This window comes from Gasterosteus aculeatus, chromosome 12, assembly GCF_964276395.1.
Source record: "Gasterosteus aculeatus chromosome 12, fGasAcu3.hap1.1, whole genome shotgun sequence".
In the NCBI taxonomy this organism is placed as follows: Eukaryota; Metazoa; Chordata; class Actinopteri; order Perciformes; family Gasterosteidae; genus Gasterosteus; species Gasterosteus aculeatus.
In genome coordinates, this window is record NC_135700.1 from 18,439,478 (window position 1) to 18,457,765 (window position 18,288).

The 18,288-nt window shown below is 41.2% G+C and overlaps 1 protein-coding gene across 1 annotated transcript; it reads right to left on the bottom strand.

Moving 5' to 3' along the window:
• Positions 1–99: 99 nt before the first annotated feature.
• mmp2 (matrix metallopeptidase 2) lies at positions 100–13,122 on the bottom strand. Its single transcript, XM_040201104.2, has 13 exons — positions 12,766–13,122; positions 12,394–12,620; positions 11,266–11,414; positions 10,641–10,769; positions 9,759–9,932; positions 8,913–9,086; positions 7,158–7,331; positions 6,720–6,875; positions 6,436–6,562; positions 3,355–3,491; positions 2,578–2,737; positions 2,227–2,336; positions 100–1,232 (listed from the first exon to the last, which is right to left on the bottom strand). Exons 1-13 carry the CDS (start codon positions 12,913–12,915, stop codon positions 1,129–1,131), a joined length of 1,971 nt encoding a protein of 656 aa, XP_040057038.2. The 5' UTR covers positions 12,916–13,122; the 3' UTR covers positions 100–1,128.
• Between the last annotated feature and the right edge of the window lie 5,166 nt (positions 13,123–18,288).

Below are 18,288 nucleotides of genomic sequence, written 5' to 3' on the forward strand. Positions count from 1 at the left end.
AATTATTTGGAGATTTGTTTGAGTTCACGCGCTTAATGCTGAAGGCCCATAATGGCATCAATCATCCCCTTCAATTCCTTTGTTCATCACTGATCCACATTATATTGACCATCTTTATTGATGACAGTAAAACAAAGTGCACAAGCATTAAAAACAACACAAACACAATGACTGTATTGTTAAAACCCAAGAAAGAAAAAAAGAATACACATATAAAAAATAAAAAAAATACTACTGCGGTACTCTTGACATGACTCCATCATGCAACAAATCAATAAAGCCTCTGGAGGCAACCTGTGCCTTTAATCCCACCGTAACATTAGTGAAGAGAATGCAACACCCATGACAATAATTTGGTCTCCATATTAAGCAGTCCCCTTATGTATCATATACAAAGTGCTAATCAATTGAAGAATAGTGTGTTCCTGCCAAAGCTACATTGTAACATTCAGAAAATACTAAGTAGTCAGACATAGATACATGGAATATAAAATGTGTGTGTGTATATATACACTATACTGTATGAAGATAGGACTATAAGCTGAAAGGATCTCTAAAGCACCATTTTCGGTCAAACACATCGTGCAAATTGATATTGTCAAATGTATTGCACAACAATGAAAATGAAAAGTGATACATTTATAAAACTGCACTCATACACTGGACATAGAAGTAATTCCAAGCCAACATGAATACTTCACATGGTGTAAAACAGCCTTGCAGAATTCAATTTGCATAAAATGGCAATATCACACTGCGTTCAATGCAGTGTTGACATACCTGATGTCTGAGTTAAAAACAATAAACCGGGGCGCACGTGTTGAAATAATTTTGCCTCAACACAACAAATGAAATGTAAGCATCCCATGGTAATATAGCAAAAATATCCAGTTGCCTATGTTCAGCCTGGGAAGGAAGTCCCAAGATGCCTCGCTACAAAGCTGGAGGCCGGTTATACAGTCTGGAAGGGACGTGTCTCCCACAGAAGCGCGCGGACTTGACAGGATAAAAGCTTACAACATTGTGCACTGCGGCAACCTCGGGTTGTGCGCGGTACTACGGCAACGTCCTCGTGAGGTCAGATATCAATACGGGAATTGGCTAGTTGCGAGACGTTTCGGAAGAAGCTCAACAGCCGAGCCAGTCCTTTCTGATTTCACCCAACTTGACGATCTTCAAGCTGCTGTCTTCCAGTTTGAAGTAGTGGTTGTCTTTGAAGAAGTAGCTGTAATCTGTTAGAGATGGCCAAAATGCACACTTAGTTAATTACTGAAGTTATCATTTCCTTTTTATATTGCTTGTATAATACTCAAAAATAAATAAGGGAAAACCTCCACTGATTAACAGTAAACTAATCAAAATTGAATCAAAGAAAAATCAATCAAAGTAACGAGTATTGGAACATCATCAAATCAGGCTCTTCTAAAGCCAATGTTAAGATTATTTCGCTCGCAATGATGCTAATCAGGAAGCATACAGGCACCTCTGTAGAGGGGCACAGACTTTCTTTATATAAACGTGTTTGTCCACTGTGTGGGGAAGGGGCGACGTGATGCTTACAGTAACACGTTTATGTTAGTGGAAAAATCCCAGGCAATTTGCCATAAACAAAAATCTGCTTAAACTTAATCCTGAAGGACACACGGGTGACAATCACAGTCTCATGATAGTGTCATGAAAAAACATCATCATCACCATAGAGTTCTTTCACCTTAGTTGCTCTGACCAAAGTAGGCCTAACTCACATGGGGTGTTTACTCACAGCCAATGAAAGCATGAGAGACACAAAGCATTGCTCCTCCTCTGACTGTTTTATATCAACATCAGGCCACGGATGACACCCTAACTTCAGAGTGGTTATTTCATTTTTTTATTGAAATGTCTCATTGACTGTAGGATGGGTTTCCATAAAAATCAGCACAAACATTGGCTGGGCTTTTGGGATGAATCCTACTAATTAAAGATATCCTCTGTCTTTTAATCGAGTGTCCCCATGAGGTTTCCATTTGCAGTTAACACTTATTTATGTCCTGCTCAGGATGAACTGCATTAACCTAAAACATGTATTTTTACCATCCTTTTACATTTATTCAAATGATCTGAAATTGTAAATGATTAATGGTAAACATGCTAAACTTAGATGGTGACAAAGGTTGTTACCTTCTACATATCAGCATTTAAGCAGCCTCTTAGTTAACAATTTATGTGAAGAAAAAAAATATGTACCAATGCCATTGAGACTGAAGGAAGCGTCTATGCCGTCTGGGATGCCATTCCAGGAATCCGCAATGAGTTTGGGGAAGCCAGGGTCCATTTTCTTCTTATCTTCATCATATCTAAACACACAATAAAAGGGCATTGAAACTATAATCCTTTCAGAAATCCAAACCACTCATAGTTTTCTATAAAACAGTGCAAAGGCTAACAGAGCTGAGTGCAGTTTAGGTCACACCAAACACTAACTACATCCAGACTTGGCCTGGCATCGCTACAAGGCGCGTTGACAACAACAGCACAAACTAAGGCGTGTCAGACTTATGTTCACAAGTGGTTAGCGTGAGCTTCGCTCCCCTTCACCTCCAGAATTTGTCGCCAGCAAAGAAGTAGGTCTTCCTGTTCTTCCTAAAGTTGAAGGCTGCGTCGATTTGCTGCACGTCAGAGGGGAGTTCCAGGCTGGACAGCCTCTTGGGGTAGCCTTTCTCCAACACATCTGCTTTGTAGACCCACAGCTCGTTGCCTGGACGGGAAGAGTTAGCATGTATAAAAAGGGTAACTATGGATGAAATGACACTAACGTCCTGTGTTTCATTGATGGTTGGAGTATTTAAACAGAACTATCTAATCGGGTATCATTCCATATCCCTACATATCTATTTGCCAATACATTATATGGACAGAATAAGGTAATCAGTGAACTGTTCAGTAAGTGTGGCCCATGTCAACAAAACAGTCCTCCTTTTAATCACATTCATCCAACTTGCATCAGTATTCGAGAAGGTTGTCATATTAGTAAAATGCAAAAGAATGTATACTAAACCACTAATAACTATGATGGAGTATCTGAAATGTCCCAAGAGTGCAGACCGCACACAAGAGCGCCCGGCCAACATTCCTGCTTTTTCTTATGTTTCAGTTCGAGGAAAACGCCACTCTTCAGTGAATCCAAATGGTAAAACAATGAGGACACCTCTCTATTACTCATGGAAGTGGAACTGTGTGTTTCTCCGATCACCGTAGACTTTCGTAGAGGGACAGCAGGGAGGATGTGACCAGGGGCACCAGTTCATGCAATATCATATTAAAATTTTTAAAAATCAGCTGTTTCTCCACAGTGTTTGGTTTTCTCCAGCATACCTGCGAAGAAGACAGATGTTTCCTCCAATGGGTTTTCATAGGCAGCATCTATCTTGGCGGGTAGGTCTGGCCAGTAGGTGGCTACCAGCGTAGGGCCGTCGGGTTTGCTTCTGAAATTGACCGACCTGAACAGGAACCTGGCAGAAAGAGAATGAGAGGGTGAATGAGGTAGATGAGCCCACGGAGGAAGCGAGAGTGAACAAACCGCAGAAGGGAATGATGATAAGGAGGTGGGGAAAGTGTGTGTGTGTGTGTGTGTGTGTGTGTGTGTGTGTGTGTCTATGCGTGCGTGCGTGTGTTCCGCGTAAGAGGAGGTTTTAATGCAAGTGCTTAACCGGCCGAGGCAGCCACAATGGCGTGATTCATGAGCATCTGGTTCTTGTTATAACGAAGGCTGCAGACGCCAGCGGAACAAGACCTATCTTGCCCAGATTTCCAATACACAGCTGCACAACATCGGCAGCTTACCAAACTCTTTTCCACTGACCTATTTTTTAAGAGGAAAAAGATTTGCCTATTGCAAGAGAAATTCCAATAATGATGAAATGGGGATAGAATAAAACTTACCGAAAATAAAGACATATATAAGGTTTTATTTACATTTTGTCAGGAGGATAGAGGAGACATATTGAATCTGAACCAACCATCTAATTACATTATTTTAGCAATGTTCTAGTGGATCAATTTGTCAAGTTCATGCAGTAGACCAGCAATATCCAGAGGCCTTTTCTGTCTTTTCTTCCTGTCTCTATTTAATTAAAAAGCAGAATAAATAAATAAATGATCCGCCTGGTGGCTGTTTTAGGGGACAGATTAACGTGATATAGTCATACAGCATACATAGTGCTGCTCCACATAATTGAAAGAGATTTTCCCAAAGCATTGCTCAAAATGCAAACCTTAAAGCAGATCAACCATTAACTTTGCATTTCAAGATATCAAATCACTTCTAACTGTGTGGTTTGTTTGGCTGCAGATACTTCAGTTGTATCTTTTGGCAAAATACCGCCCAAAAGAGTTATAAACCAAACGTCAAGGTCAATCAAATCTGAAAGATTACAATGGAAAGTAAAGACTCTACATCCCTATTGACATGCAGGCTATGATACATGTGCATGAATACGTTGCTACAGATTCAGTATGCTGGCATAACTGTTTCTATGAGACTTTATAATTGCCTTCTCCCCATAAGCCTCCAGACAGACACTATGCTGAGCTCAGGGAGGCGTAAGTATTACTCACTGCATCATGTCAAGATGTGTCCTACATCATAACAATGTTGAGTCAGGAGAAAAAGGGGGATCGTACTTTTAAAATGGTAGGAGGATAATGAGCATTAGCTCTGGGAACTCAGAAGGCAGCGCTTTAATTCTGAAGCTATAAAACGTGGCTTGTACCAGAGCTCTACAGCCCACAAACCTGACATGGCCTCCAGGCAACTAATTAAGCCCCTGTGAAGGTCAGAGCAACACACCTCCCTGAAACTGCGGGAAGATGTAATGTATCTTACCGACGTTCCCGACTGCGCCCTGATATCACTCTGTTCTAAGACTCTACTCCTCCTGATTCAAATGTCAAATCAAGAATTACCTGAAGCTGCTCATTATGGCCAAACATGAAGCTAAATAGCCTTTCAATGTCGATTTTGTCTGTAATTAGTCAACTAAATTTAGGTAAATGCAATTTTCTGGTAAGTAATTCTTGACATATTTTTTCAAAGAACAGACCAATGGGAGTTTTGTCACTGTCTGAAAACGTTTGCTTCTGATACTCTTCATCCACTCAATCCCATTTTGACAAAAATATTTTGGGATTTATGTCTGCTCCTTTTCATTGCATTTCTCTGCACAACCATTACTGGCAAGCTCTGGTGAACCCAGTGGATGATTCAAGTATGTAATATAGTCTCCAGAGCTGAACGCCAAACTACAATCATTGCATATCTGTGAATGGGAGGCATCGCAGTGTTGCAAAGTTATTCAGTATTAAAGCAGGACTTGTGAGCAGAATCATGGCAAGGGCCTCACTGAGCAAAACCATGTTAGCTGAAAGACTCTTTGGTGAGAAGGAATGCGGGCCTGTTTGCTTTGGACACATTTATGGCCATGACAGGTATACCGCTCTGTTACCCATAAAAGTGAAAGGATTCAATGTCAAAGCGCAAAAAGAGGCATTAAGATATCATAAATAACAAGGACGCTTCTTCGTGTTTTCCATCGGGTCCTTTTCTACCACGTTATTGCTTTTGTTTTCAGTGACTCCCGAGAGGGGTATTCCGTAACAAACTTCAGCTGTTGTAATGAAAACGTTCACTTTCCCATGGGAACATACGCCGACTCATAAAGGCCGTTGACGAACCCAAAGCACTTCATGAAACGCACTTCTACACACGGTCAGCCGGTAGAAACAGTTAAGCTGACAAGACATTGCATTCACTGGCGCCAGTGGGGAAGGAGGAGTGTGGACTGTGTTTATGACCGATGAGTATTTGGTTGTCACTGCATGACTGAAGGAATAGTGTTTTACTCCCTCACACTAATTGTCCCATCATTAAAAAAAACATCCCTACGATTGTAGTAATTGAGAAGAAACCTCATGTGAAATTGCTTATGAAGTCAGAAGTCGGCTATTGGGGGGGGCTTGTCTCTTTTCCTGTATAGATCGAATATATGTTGTTGCAAGTTTTCAGAGACTCAAACACGATTACATGTATGACTTAGAAAGCTAATGAAAACAGATCAGCTAACATAATCAAACAACGTGGTCGGGAACTTGATTTGGATGGGTTTCAGATGATTATTTGACCCTTTATTTATCTATTACCGTCCTAAAATCCACAAAACCAACTTGATTCATAAAACCATTACATGGGAACGGATGGCTCAAAGCTGGTTAACTGTTGGACCTCAGTCACAGCAAGTTTGGCTGTAATCAACTAGTTTGGGTTTGAGGGCGGGACTTGGCAAAGGGTTCATTGCCAGTGATCATGCATCATCTTTTGTTAATGCAGCATAAACATATTTGCTGAAGACATGTTAAGGTCAAACAATATTGAGACTCCTTTTTTCTTTGTTTAATTACCTGTCCTTGAAGAAGAACGTCTCTCCCCTAATCTGCGCTACAGCATCAAACACAACTGTCTCTTTACAGATGTCCATTGGAGTAACTGGACCCTGGGTTGGAGGCAAGGGTTTGTCTGTTGGCACACCTGTTCATAAGAGATTTTACAGAATATTTAATGATTGAGAAAGTGATTACACACTCGCAGTACATTAATCTGTCATGTTTATAATATATATATGCTTATTCTAGTGTTAGGATTGATCTCTGTTAGGAAACTGGCCAGACATGACAATTCATCTCACCGTAGAGCTCCTGGATGCCTTTGATGTCATCATTTGGAAGCCTAAAGTCTTTGGTATAAGTGTAAATGGGGGCCATCAATGCTCCAGGGTCCTCAGAGTGCTCCAAGCCAAGGGCATGACCAAACTCATGGGCTGCCACCAGGAACAAACTGTAACCTGGAAACATGCAGCGCAATGCAGAAAATGAATTGAAAACTCTGAATACACCCTCAAAAAATACTAATGAGCCCATGGATAGGTCTATCAACTACTGTACACCAGTTGTAGCCTTGGAAAACACTGTTATATATGAATGAGACATGATTGAATAACAACCAACCTTCATTTTACCTTTTTATGTTCATGTTTATTATGATACTATATATATATATTATACTATTTGTAAGTAACACAATGACTAATGCATACGCAAGAACTGTCCACAAATACTATTCATACCTTGGTCTGGACAGAAACCCCATTTGCTGTCATCGTCATAGCTCTTGGTGCTAGCGCACCACATCTTGCCATCGCTGCGTCCAGATGTGGTACAGGCCTCGTAGGTGTCCCCCAAGAAGGTGAAGGGGAAGACACAGGGGCTTCCCTCTGAATTTCCTCCCACAGTCGACATGGCTGGAGGGAGCAACACAAGTGTACTGAAGAAGTGACGTGTATAATAAACTGTCCATTTGTGTGCCAGAATGTTTCTTCAGAACAGATTGTATTGTATTGTGAAGTAAAAAACACAGATGATGTTGAAAACAGCACCATGAAAGCACTGGCAGAACACACATAACATAAATAACTAATCCAAGGGGGCACAGGACCAAAAAATACTCGCCCAAGTTGATTTTCTCTCAAAGCGAGATCATTTTCCATCTAGCAGACTTGCTTAGACACTGTTTTTGTTAAAAGAAATATATAATTTCTTATTTAGCACAAGCCATTGCACAAGGCATTAAAACTAAGCTACTTTCCTAATCAATTAGAAGCAGATGGAGGCTCCAGTGGTCCATCTCCCTCCCTGCTACACTACCTCAACCATAAACTAGTCCCACTGACAGAATGGAAAATAAGCTTTGCCAACTGCACATTAAAGTACTTTCACAGCCATTCAGCGGACCACGAGCAAGACCGAAAACCAAAAAGCACAGCCGCAGAATTCCTGTAGACCGATTCATGGGAGGACACCCATCACTACAAATCAAAATAATCGCAGCCAATAAAACACACTGTAGGCATCTAAGCAAGCTAATAACCCTAAAACTTGACAAATGTGGCACAAATTCTGGAAATATTCAAGGGGGTAACTTTTCATGAGAATTTATGGAAATATATGGGACATAGAAGGAATACAATGGATATGTAGGGGCTGCTCTTCAGCCTGTATTTGCCATGCAGATGTTAACAAACGTTTTAGTACATCATACGCAAACATGATGTATCATTTTGTAAATTAATTAATTAGTCTATCTTATATGGGGAAAGGTAGACTACTTTTAAAAAACAAGCCAAAAGGTGGGTTTGGATTGAAGCAAACTTCTATTACAATAAAGAAGGAATGGAAATAATTTATACATTATAAAACTCTGAATTAGGGCTTGATCAAGCTACGTGGTAACTGCTAGCGAGCATAAAGTATTTAAAAAGCTACACTTTACTACTTACTGAAATATCATAAAATATAATGCAATTAAAATGTGCAGGAAAGCACGCACCATTCCTACTTTAAATCGGAAAGCTGGCAGTAGTTTTGGCTACACATGTGATGGGAAAATGCACCATTTTTATTGCCAAGTATTATATTACACATACAGGAAATTGTTCTCTGCATTTAACCCATCCCACACAGTGGGAGCAGTCGGCTGCCGTAAAGGCAACAGTTAGGGGGTCGGGTGTCTTGCTCAGGGACACTTTGACATGGGACATGGAGCAGCCGGATTTTGAACCACCAACCCTGCGGTTCCCGGCGCAGCCACTCTACTCCATGTACGCTGATGCTATTTAATGAGATGCAAATTTCAATACTTGTTTTCGCTGTATGTAGTGCATTTAACAATCCTACTAAATGGCCCTGACAAATCATGCCGTAAGACCTGGTATGGGAAAAAATGTTGCTATTAAAGGGTTACATTTTTATATTGAAATATATTTACTTTGTTATCGCTATTTTACTTTATATTGGAGCAACAGGCAGTAGAATACACCACCTACCGGTTTCAGGGCAGAACCCAAAGCTTTTGTCCTGGTCGTAGTTGTCAGTGGTTGCACACCAGCGGTAACCATCGTCTCGGCCTTGAGTGGTGCATGCGTCGTACTTCTCTCCTTGAAAGGTGAAGGGGAATTTGCACGGGGCGCCGTCTGCGTTTCCAGCAATGGTGAATAGCACTGTAGAAAAAAAATACACAGAGGTGTTATAGGGAAATGTATAGTAGCATTACTATTGTGCACGATTCACTTTTCCATGTCTTGGATGCTTATAATGAGCAACTTGCTTTGACGCCTGTGTGATGAAGAGGAGAAATCTGAACAAAGAAAAAAGGAGGAACGGAACTTTTTTTTCTGTGCATCAATACAAAAAAGCTTAACAACACGGACGGCTCAAGTACAAACAGGCTTCTCTCATGTTCTTCTACAAAACAACTTAGTACATGTGTACTCTGGCACTTAGATGCAACGGGCATGTGTTCATGTTAGCACCATGGACAGCAATATAACACAGATAAACAAATTGTTTGACAAAGCCCAGCGTTCTAAAGTGGGACAGAGACTTGGAAAAGACATATTCCATAATCCACTCCAAGCACCAAACAACACGTTCCTGGCATACTCTTTAACCTACTTTCCTGCTGTCAACAATCAGCAGAGGAGCTTTGAATATATCAGAACAATCTGATGAAGTACTACTTTGCCAGTATAGAAAACACTGTTCCAAATTCCAGATGCAGATAGGACGTGACCCCCATGCAGCTGAGGTCATGCAGAGCCACAAAAGTCATTGTTACATAATGTGGTTACATAAAAAAAAAAAAAAAAAAGACAACCAAAGGTCCAACTCACATTCATGGGGGCAGAAACCATATTTGCCGTCTTCGTTGAAGTTGTAGGTCGTCGAGCACCACAGGAAGCCGTCGTCGCGGCCCTGAGGTGTGCAGCTGTTGTACTCAGTGCCCTCGAACAGGAAGGGGAATTTACAGAACTCCCCATCAGCGTTGCCGTACTTCACCTTCACCACTGTTAAGAGGATTAAACATTAAAACTCTTGCTTTTACTCTCATATACCGGCCATCCATTTTCCCAAACCAAGCTAAAGGTGACATGATGTTCGATCCGATAGGCTGCGTATCTCAAGCAAGGAAACTGCAACGTTGTCGAGGGTACTTAAACTACGGAACATCATTTAAAAGTAGGCACTCGAAAAGAATACATATGATGATAAATTACAAATTCATTGTAGTAAATGGGATACAACTCTGAGAGGCTGTGATTTAATTAAAGTTTGACTTATTTGTGTCATGAGACAAGTAAACAATTGTTTATAGATACTTGTGCGCAAATTATGAATTCAGAAAAAGAAGATCCTGAATAATGGGAAATACATTAAACTATCTGGGTCACCGTGAGCAAATGCAAATGCCTGCAAGAGAGATTTGTTTTTCTTCTATTGAGCTTCCAGATGGCTGAGATTTGTCACATCCAGTGCCAGAAAGTTCAGACAAAGTTAATAAAATCCAAACAAAGTACTTGAAAGTTAAATGTATTATTAGTGTCATTTCTTGCGCAGGCCTTCCCTCCACATTACATCTAAGTATGCGAAATACACTTATTTCACACAATCGAGTTGGTACACATTTTCATAAGATTACGCCACAATTCCAAAACGCTTGCGGTGGAGCTATTGCAACACGCTTGCGTGTTTCCAAACAACGTTTCCCCCGTTACCTTGGCCATCTCCCAGCGTCCACTGCTCATCATCATCAAAGTGGGAGTCTCCACCAATCCCGGGCCCTGGAGCGAAAGCATGAGCCAGGAGGCCATCTTTGCCGTCGAATGGGTAACCGTCTCCGTGCTCTGTTGATTGCATCGTGCAACGTCAACATTAGTGATGTGACATTTGTGTGTGTTTAAAAAGCTCAACATACTCCTTAGTTTTTACGTCATCTGAGGTTTCCCATGTTTTTGTTCCACTATTATTGTTAGATTCAGTCACAATAGCCCCTGGCTAAACAGAAGCTATTGCGACACGCTATTGTGCGTAAATATCTAAAATGGCTGTCTTAGTCAGACTGACCTGTGTGAAGAAGTGTTAAAATATAGGTAACCGTAAAGACATGTCGACAAGGCAGTGACATTGTTTTCAACTGTTTCCTTATTTATTAACATGATCTGTAGTGATCTTCGAAGGATGTCGACATTTACTATAAAATAAACTGAGGGTTTGAGGTCTGTCACTGATTGTACGGCCCCACATTATACGGATAACCTGATGGTAGTTACACTGAGCAAAGTTGTCATTAAAGTACAGTATGATGTACATGTACGTGCTTGTTTAAAATACACGCCGTACCGTTGCGGCCAAAATTAATCATGATGTCAGCCTCTCCGTCCATGATGCGGGTGATTGTGAGTGGCGTGACGTCGCTCCATACTTTGAAGGCTCTGAAGAAAGCATCATTTATGACTTCCTCATCCAGGTCGGGAGTATACCCGAGGATTCTACGGAGTTAACAAAGAGTTTCAAATATAAGATAAAAGAAGCAAAATGAACACAAAGTATATATCATGAAAAAATGCTGTGTGTGTGTGTGTGTCTTTGTGAGGGGCCTGTCTGGTAAAACGTTCAGAAATCACAAGATCTATCTTCTCAACTTCAGCTTACAGTCTGTGATTCTCTTATGATGATGCTTCCTGAAACAGTGTCCAGCTACAAACGCTGTCTGTCTGCACAGTCCTTTCTCAAAAAGTCTAAGATCTCGGAGTTGCTGTTGTCCTTGGCTCTAAGTACTCCGTACAAACACAGAGGCAGTCGGGCTGGAATGACCACGAAAACCCACTCACATAAATAAACGCTTTTCCAGATTGTTGTAAACCTCAAACAGAACGAAAACAAAAGACCTGACACACACTGTGTAGGAATGCTGGTGTAAGCGAGACGCAAGATGCGAGCACACAGCAACTGTGTGGATGGGGGTTGGGTGGACTGGAGGTTGATGGGAGGAGGGGAGGGGGAGGGGGCGGGGGGTCAGGCGGGGCCAAGCTGTGGTACATTTTGCAAAGCAAACAGACTCTGGCTTTGTACTTTTGTGCACTCATCAAAAGCTGCTTTGGGACTTACATTTAAACCGTAGTGTTACGGAGGAACTCTGTTATTTCTTGTAGGATTCATGTGTTGCAGCTGGGTGGAGTCAAAGCATTTTACGTTTCTGTGGCCTGCAAACATCATATATGATGTCACGAACTCAAAGCAGGTCAAATATCTTAAGCTTTATGCAAAATTGCATTTTTTTTTACATTTTCTGACGTACAATACCGCTTAGATCTTCCATAATGTCATTACTTGACTGTTATTTCAGGTTCAGAATGAAATGGGAGTTACTGTTATAAAATACCCCGTGCAGGACACCGTTTAGCACCTAAAGGAAAGGATAGTCCAATGTTTGTTCAGTAAATGTGTAGGTGAAGTTAATTCCCTGACCTGTACGTGATGTCTTTCTTCTGCCAGATGGGTTTCCTGGGGAAGAATTTGTAATTGGCCACATCTGGGACGCCACAGCGGGGCTTTTTCATGATTGCCACAGTTTGGGCATCAACCTCTCCAGTTTCTTGCAGAGAGAAGAACTTTTGCATTTTCTTCAAAGTGTCCCTGAGCACCAAAAGGTTACATCTGTCTTCTGAGCATCCGTAAAACTTATTCAGATAGTTCTTGAGGAGAGAAAAGAGAAATACAAATGAATGCTATTACTTGACAACACAAACTATTCCCAAACAGTTTAATCATTGTACTTCTGGAATAAACATATTTACTTCACAGCTGAACTGGATTTAAGAAAACCACCAATAAACTTACCAGAACAACTTCTTTGTCTGTTTGTGGAGTATCGTCTCCAGGAAAGCTGATGATACGCGATGGGGCAGCATTGGCTTGAAAGGCAATGAACTGAACCACAAACAGTTTGAAAACAATCCGACAACAGCTAAATATCGTCGGAAAAGCCATTTTCTCCCAATTTACCGATGTCTAGAGTTCGGTAAATGCCGTTGGTCCTGAGCTGCACTTCTCTTCCCCCTCAGCTCGTGTTGCTTCTGCTGCTCTACAGGATTTTTTTTTCTCTCCTCAACGGGAGATCCTGCACCTCGGCTCTATGAACTTTCTCAGTTCTGCTTACACACGCACTTTTTTCCCCTGACAGCTTTCTGCGCAGTCTCCAGGCTGAGAAATAGGGGGTTGCGGGGGGATCCACAGGCTAACACAGGGAGGGTTTGGTGATTACTCATGTGGACTTCTCAGTCCGCCTTGATTTTACAACTGTTTAACAGGCAGTGGCGGCTGGTGGAAAATGTTCTAGTGGGACAATTGAATCAATTTCAGCAAACATCCTGGGTTGATTTAATGCAAAACAATTAAGGTATGAAAAACACAGTACTACTTTGCAGTTAAATAATGTGTCTCCTGACTGAGTCTATTTAAGGACGCTGATTGGCTAAATTGTATGTCACACATTTTTTATTTTAATCAGCAATTGACATAAGTGCTTCTTAGACCCGCCTTCTGCGGGCAAACTTGACGTTGCCCTTAGTGCAGCTGCATGAGGACAGGATGTGCATGACAGGCATTGTCGTGCAAGAAAATATGTAATATTGTAAAAATATCACTGGGTACATTTCGTTTTTACAAAACACAAATATTTACATTTTTCAAATAATTTATTATTATATATTCTTTCTATTTTTATGAAGGAGGAGCGCTCCAGGTGGGGTGACGCCCCAATGCCCTCTATTGGCCATCCACTGCTGGTAACAGAGTAGCTCAGGATTCCACGATGTACATCTCACACGCGCTATTTAATGGCAATTATCTATTTCATCAGAACCCATAGACGGCGGCCATAGACGTAATTCAAATGCCCCCCATCATGTGAATCCTGATCAGGTCCAATCATCATGCCACTTGTATCAAGACCACATAAACTCGTTCAGGTTAATGCAATTTCAGTAGCCAGATTAGTGTGAATACATTTTGACTGTGGTTCATAATGGGAATACATGCATATGCGAATATGTGCCCCTGCAGTTAGAATATTATACAACTTTTTTCTCTGCGTTCTTCCTGCTCAAAACAGACATGTCTCTTTTTTTCTCTGTGGATTGCATTGTCTACATCTTGTAAATATGATATCGATGTAGACCGGCCAGACTTCATTTAAAGTGTTATAATGACATCTGGTGGCAGCATGTGAAAACTCACCTATTATGTAGCTATAACTACATTCCTGGTCTAATTTTATAAACGACACACCCATAAGGCAAGCAGCTTCATGCTCCGCTCAGGTCGATGACTACACTATAGCTTTACACAACGAATAGTTTCAGGCTATATCAATGCTCTGAACCCCATGCTGCACCTTCAACCCCAAACGAGAAGCTTGAGAAATGTAAGGCCACAGCGTGGATGAGAAGGATGAAAAAAGCTGTAATGGAATGATTATTTTTTTAATGTAAAATATTTACAGCTGGAACCGCGCTACGTGCACATGAAGTTAAACTTCCATTATAATTCACACAATGCACTTAGCATCTTTGCTCATCAACTCCCCTACAAACTACTGACCTTCTGTTTCACATGTTTTCTAACATTGTATTTAATTAGCTGTTATATGTTTATATGTTATATGTTTTCCATTTCGTGGCACATTTGAAGATGCTAAGAAGTAAATGCAACTCTTGTTACAACCACTCATTACTTACTTAATTACACTTACTTATTACTTATTACTTATTTTCCCACTGTACCTTATCGGACTCATTACTTGCATGTGCTGCATGACACCATGTTGCAGATCACTGACTCATCACTGTCTGAAAGTTCCATGGAATCATTTTTAATTCGATTTCTCAATCATTTCCAGAATTTCAGATGATAATGCAGTGACTCACACAGGCTCCCCGTGCATAGGAGGTTAGTTGAGGTTGCAGCAGTGAGCGTCAGCATCACTCCCCTCTGGTGGCTGACATACGTGTAGCTTCTCCTTTTGCTCTCAAGCCCTTGGAGCCAGTCTTCTTGACTTACTCTGTATACTTCTTCGCTTTATATTAGGGATTTACTCTAACTCCCTTTGACGTCTCTTTGTTTCCGTTCCTATACTGGATGACTGTGAACATCAAGCTGAAAGACTTTTTTTTTTTTTGTGCAGAGATCAGACAGATGGATAGCTCACAAACAGGATTTTGTGGTATATCTAGCAAAGCAATTTCCCTTCCCCTTAGCCAGAGTACAGTTAATTTTTCATAGCCGGCGCTGCTGTTGGAGGTTGCAGAGTGAATATAACATCCATTTTCCAACAATATCCAGGGCCTGTCACTTTGGAGCAGGAGCTTTATTTCATGCACTGATACATGCTGCCTTCCCTTCTAACTGACACACTCACAGTGATCTCTGGCAGAGCCGAGGAACAGAATGGCTACCTATTAAATGTACATGGGCCTGCCTCTCCAAATAGAAAATGTTTGGATGGGAAAAGCCACAGCTACAGTAATTGAATGCTTTTGTTTGCATATTAATGCAATTTTGCATGCGGAAGGGCATAAAGAGATAGAGATGATAAGGTTTGATTTGCATGTAAATTGTTTTCATTCTTTTTTTGCCCCCATTGAATGCATCACACAATGTTTGTGTATGTGTTTTTTGATAAAATACTTTTTAAAGAAGGTGTCTTGTTGATTGCAAATGCACCCATCCCATTTGTACTTATTCGTTGCTGAGATGGCTGATTTTAACACAATCATGGTTATATACTATGCTAGTCTACACCAACAGAGTTGATTTGTACCTCAGCATTTACACCACAAGAAAATCACACATGGCCCCTTCATTAAGGACGTGTATTTATAGTTTGAATGACTTTCAGGGATGTTTACATGTGACACACATGCGACCTAATGCAAGGCTGCAATTTGCTTGCTCTGGTCCTACACCACACAAACTTGTGTCATTAATTATGAGGTCGAGTGGCTTCCTCCAGCATGCCAGCATGGCCTCCTCTTGCCACTGGGAATGATGGGACATTCTGGACATGAAGGCCAGGCGTATCATGGCTCTCCAGCTGGCTGTTGATATCCAGGCCTACTGATTGACCCCAGTCCAGCTGAACAGACCGTAGCGCTGGGTGTCACCCTCTTCCCTCACCCCCGGTCCACTGGCTCCTGCAAGGACCCAGAGAGATTCTCTGATGGGTCATCAAACCAAACTGCCTGCATGGTTGGCTAGCACCAAGGTCATGAATGACAAACATCACAGTCCCGAGGCTACTCCAACCGCTCCTCTCACTCCAAGTTTGTTATGTTCAGGGCGGTTCAGTCCAGGCTCGGATGCATAGTTCGGCTGGGCCTGTAGGTAATACTGACACTGAGTGCTTTAGAATCAGTCTATTGGCATTGTTTGTTTTATGTGCTTTGCAGCAGTAATTAAGCAATGGTTGCTGAGTAAATGAATGCAGCAACAGCCCTGTCAATAAATCTGTTTCAAGATAACTTAATTTGGCTAAGCACTGTGTTAAAGAATACTGTGACACATATTATATCACTCGGCTGGAAACATTCTGATGATGAATTATTGAACATAAATCCATTATCTTGAACATATTTTATTTATGAATGCACCAAGACACTGGAGGACTTTAACACTGCTGGGTAATTATTGTTCCACATTGTGTCACCACTCTTTTCTCAGATGCAACTGCCAGAGCAAACTGGAATGAATCAAAGAAATGCAAGTTTTGATTGACATTTTGTGTGTGCACAAGGCCCAAAGCGACATTAGCCCAATTGCTTTATTTAATGCTTTCTCCCACATTCTGTTTCTCTTTTAGCGCGCCTTGTAAACACTGATGCAATAATGCATTCCATTATACAGGGGAGAGGAGATGATTGTCTCTCGTGGCTCTTCTCCGTCTCAATAATAGGTCAACAGCTGTATTTAAAAAATTAATCACGTTCTTTGGCAGTTGCAGAAGGTTAGCCGCAATTCTCTGAGATGCAATATTGGAAGCTCGGATCAGCAGCAAATCTCGGCGGAGATGAGGAAGAGTTGCCTTTGATGAGTACAGCATGTAAATGATTTGTGTGAGTTTATAGGACACGGGGCTGGCCCTGCCTCACTCCAAGACAGCGGTGTCGGCACCACTCTGTGGCAGAGGCTGGCAACAGCAAGAGAGGGGAGGGCTGACCCCGCCGCTGCTCTTCACAGTTTGTACTCTCGCTTCTTTTTCTTTCCCAGTCCGTCCCTGCTTCCCTTAAAGACTAGTTTAAGTATTTAAGTATATTAAAAAGGTGTTCATTTCTTCATTTACCTGCCATGTTTTATTGTATGCCGAAGAGTCGACTTGTTTTTATAAGGCCTCTGTAACAATTTCAGAGATCCTTCACCTATGAAATGCTAATCTGGTGGTTTCAAAGTTTCTACTTAACATACACATATTTTCTATACATATTATTTGTATCCTCACAGCTTTGGGTAAATTGTGAGCACTGACGTCACAACTCGGAACAACTATACCGCTTGTTTGCTACGTTGCCCAATAGAGACCTCATCGGTATTCTTGTGATCTTTTTAAAAGATTCAAATATTGATGACTTTCGCACATAAAAAACAAATTACTCTCAAAGATATCTTAAGGTACACAGACAACAGATGAAATATAAATGTCTACCATGGATTGCTTTTAGTAATTGTGAAATATTTACGGTGGTAATTTTGGAGCACAGCGGCTCTTGCTTGGTTTGCGTGCTGACACTCGGAGATTCATTTTTCAGAAGTGATTTGATTTAGCTGTCACTGTGAGAGGATAGCTTTCATAAGTCAGGAACATTGTTACCTGGGCTGTTGGATAAAAACGAAACACCGCATGATGCAAGTGAGTGAAAGGGGTGCTGAAATGCTACGGTTAGTCTGATGCTCTCGACAGAAGCTTTTGAAGCCGGCGTGCAAACAATATAATAGTTCACCTGCTGCACAGTCTCTCCACGCGTCACTTTCAGCATAGGAATTAGAAAACCCTACAATAATTATTACTTCACCCCAAGGTTCATCCTTCAGTGGGAAGATGTATCTATGAAAATAATTTCTCTTATAATCTCAGGGTCCCGCCCCAGCCCGAGTTCATACACTAACACCAGCTTTTTATGCTAATGCTGATTTTTCTCCCTTGGAGTGTAATTAGGAATGAGAAAACAATCAGAAGATAAATAATCGTCGGTTAAAAGAGAATGAGAATAGTGTTGAGAGCCTTCGGGAAATCAGATTCACTATCATTTCCTTTCACTCATTAAAAGAGAAGACAACCATGGCTGGCAACTCTTTTCAAATCTCTTCCAG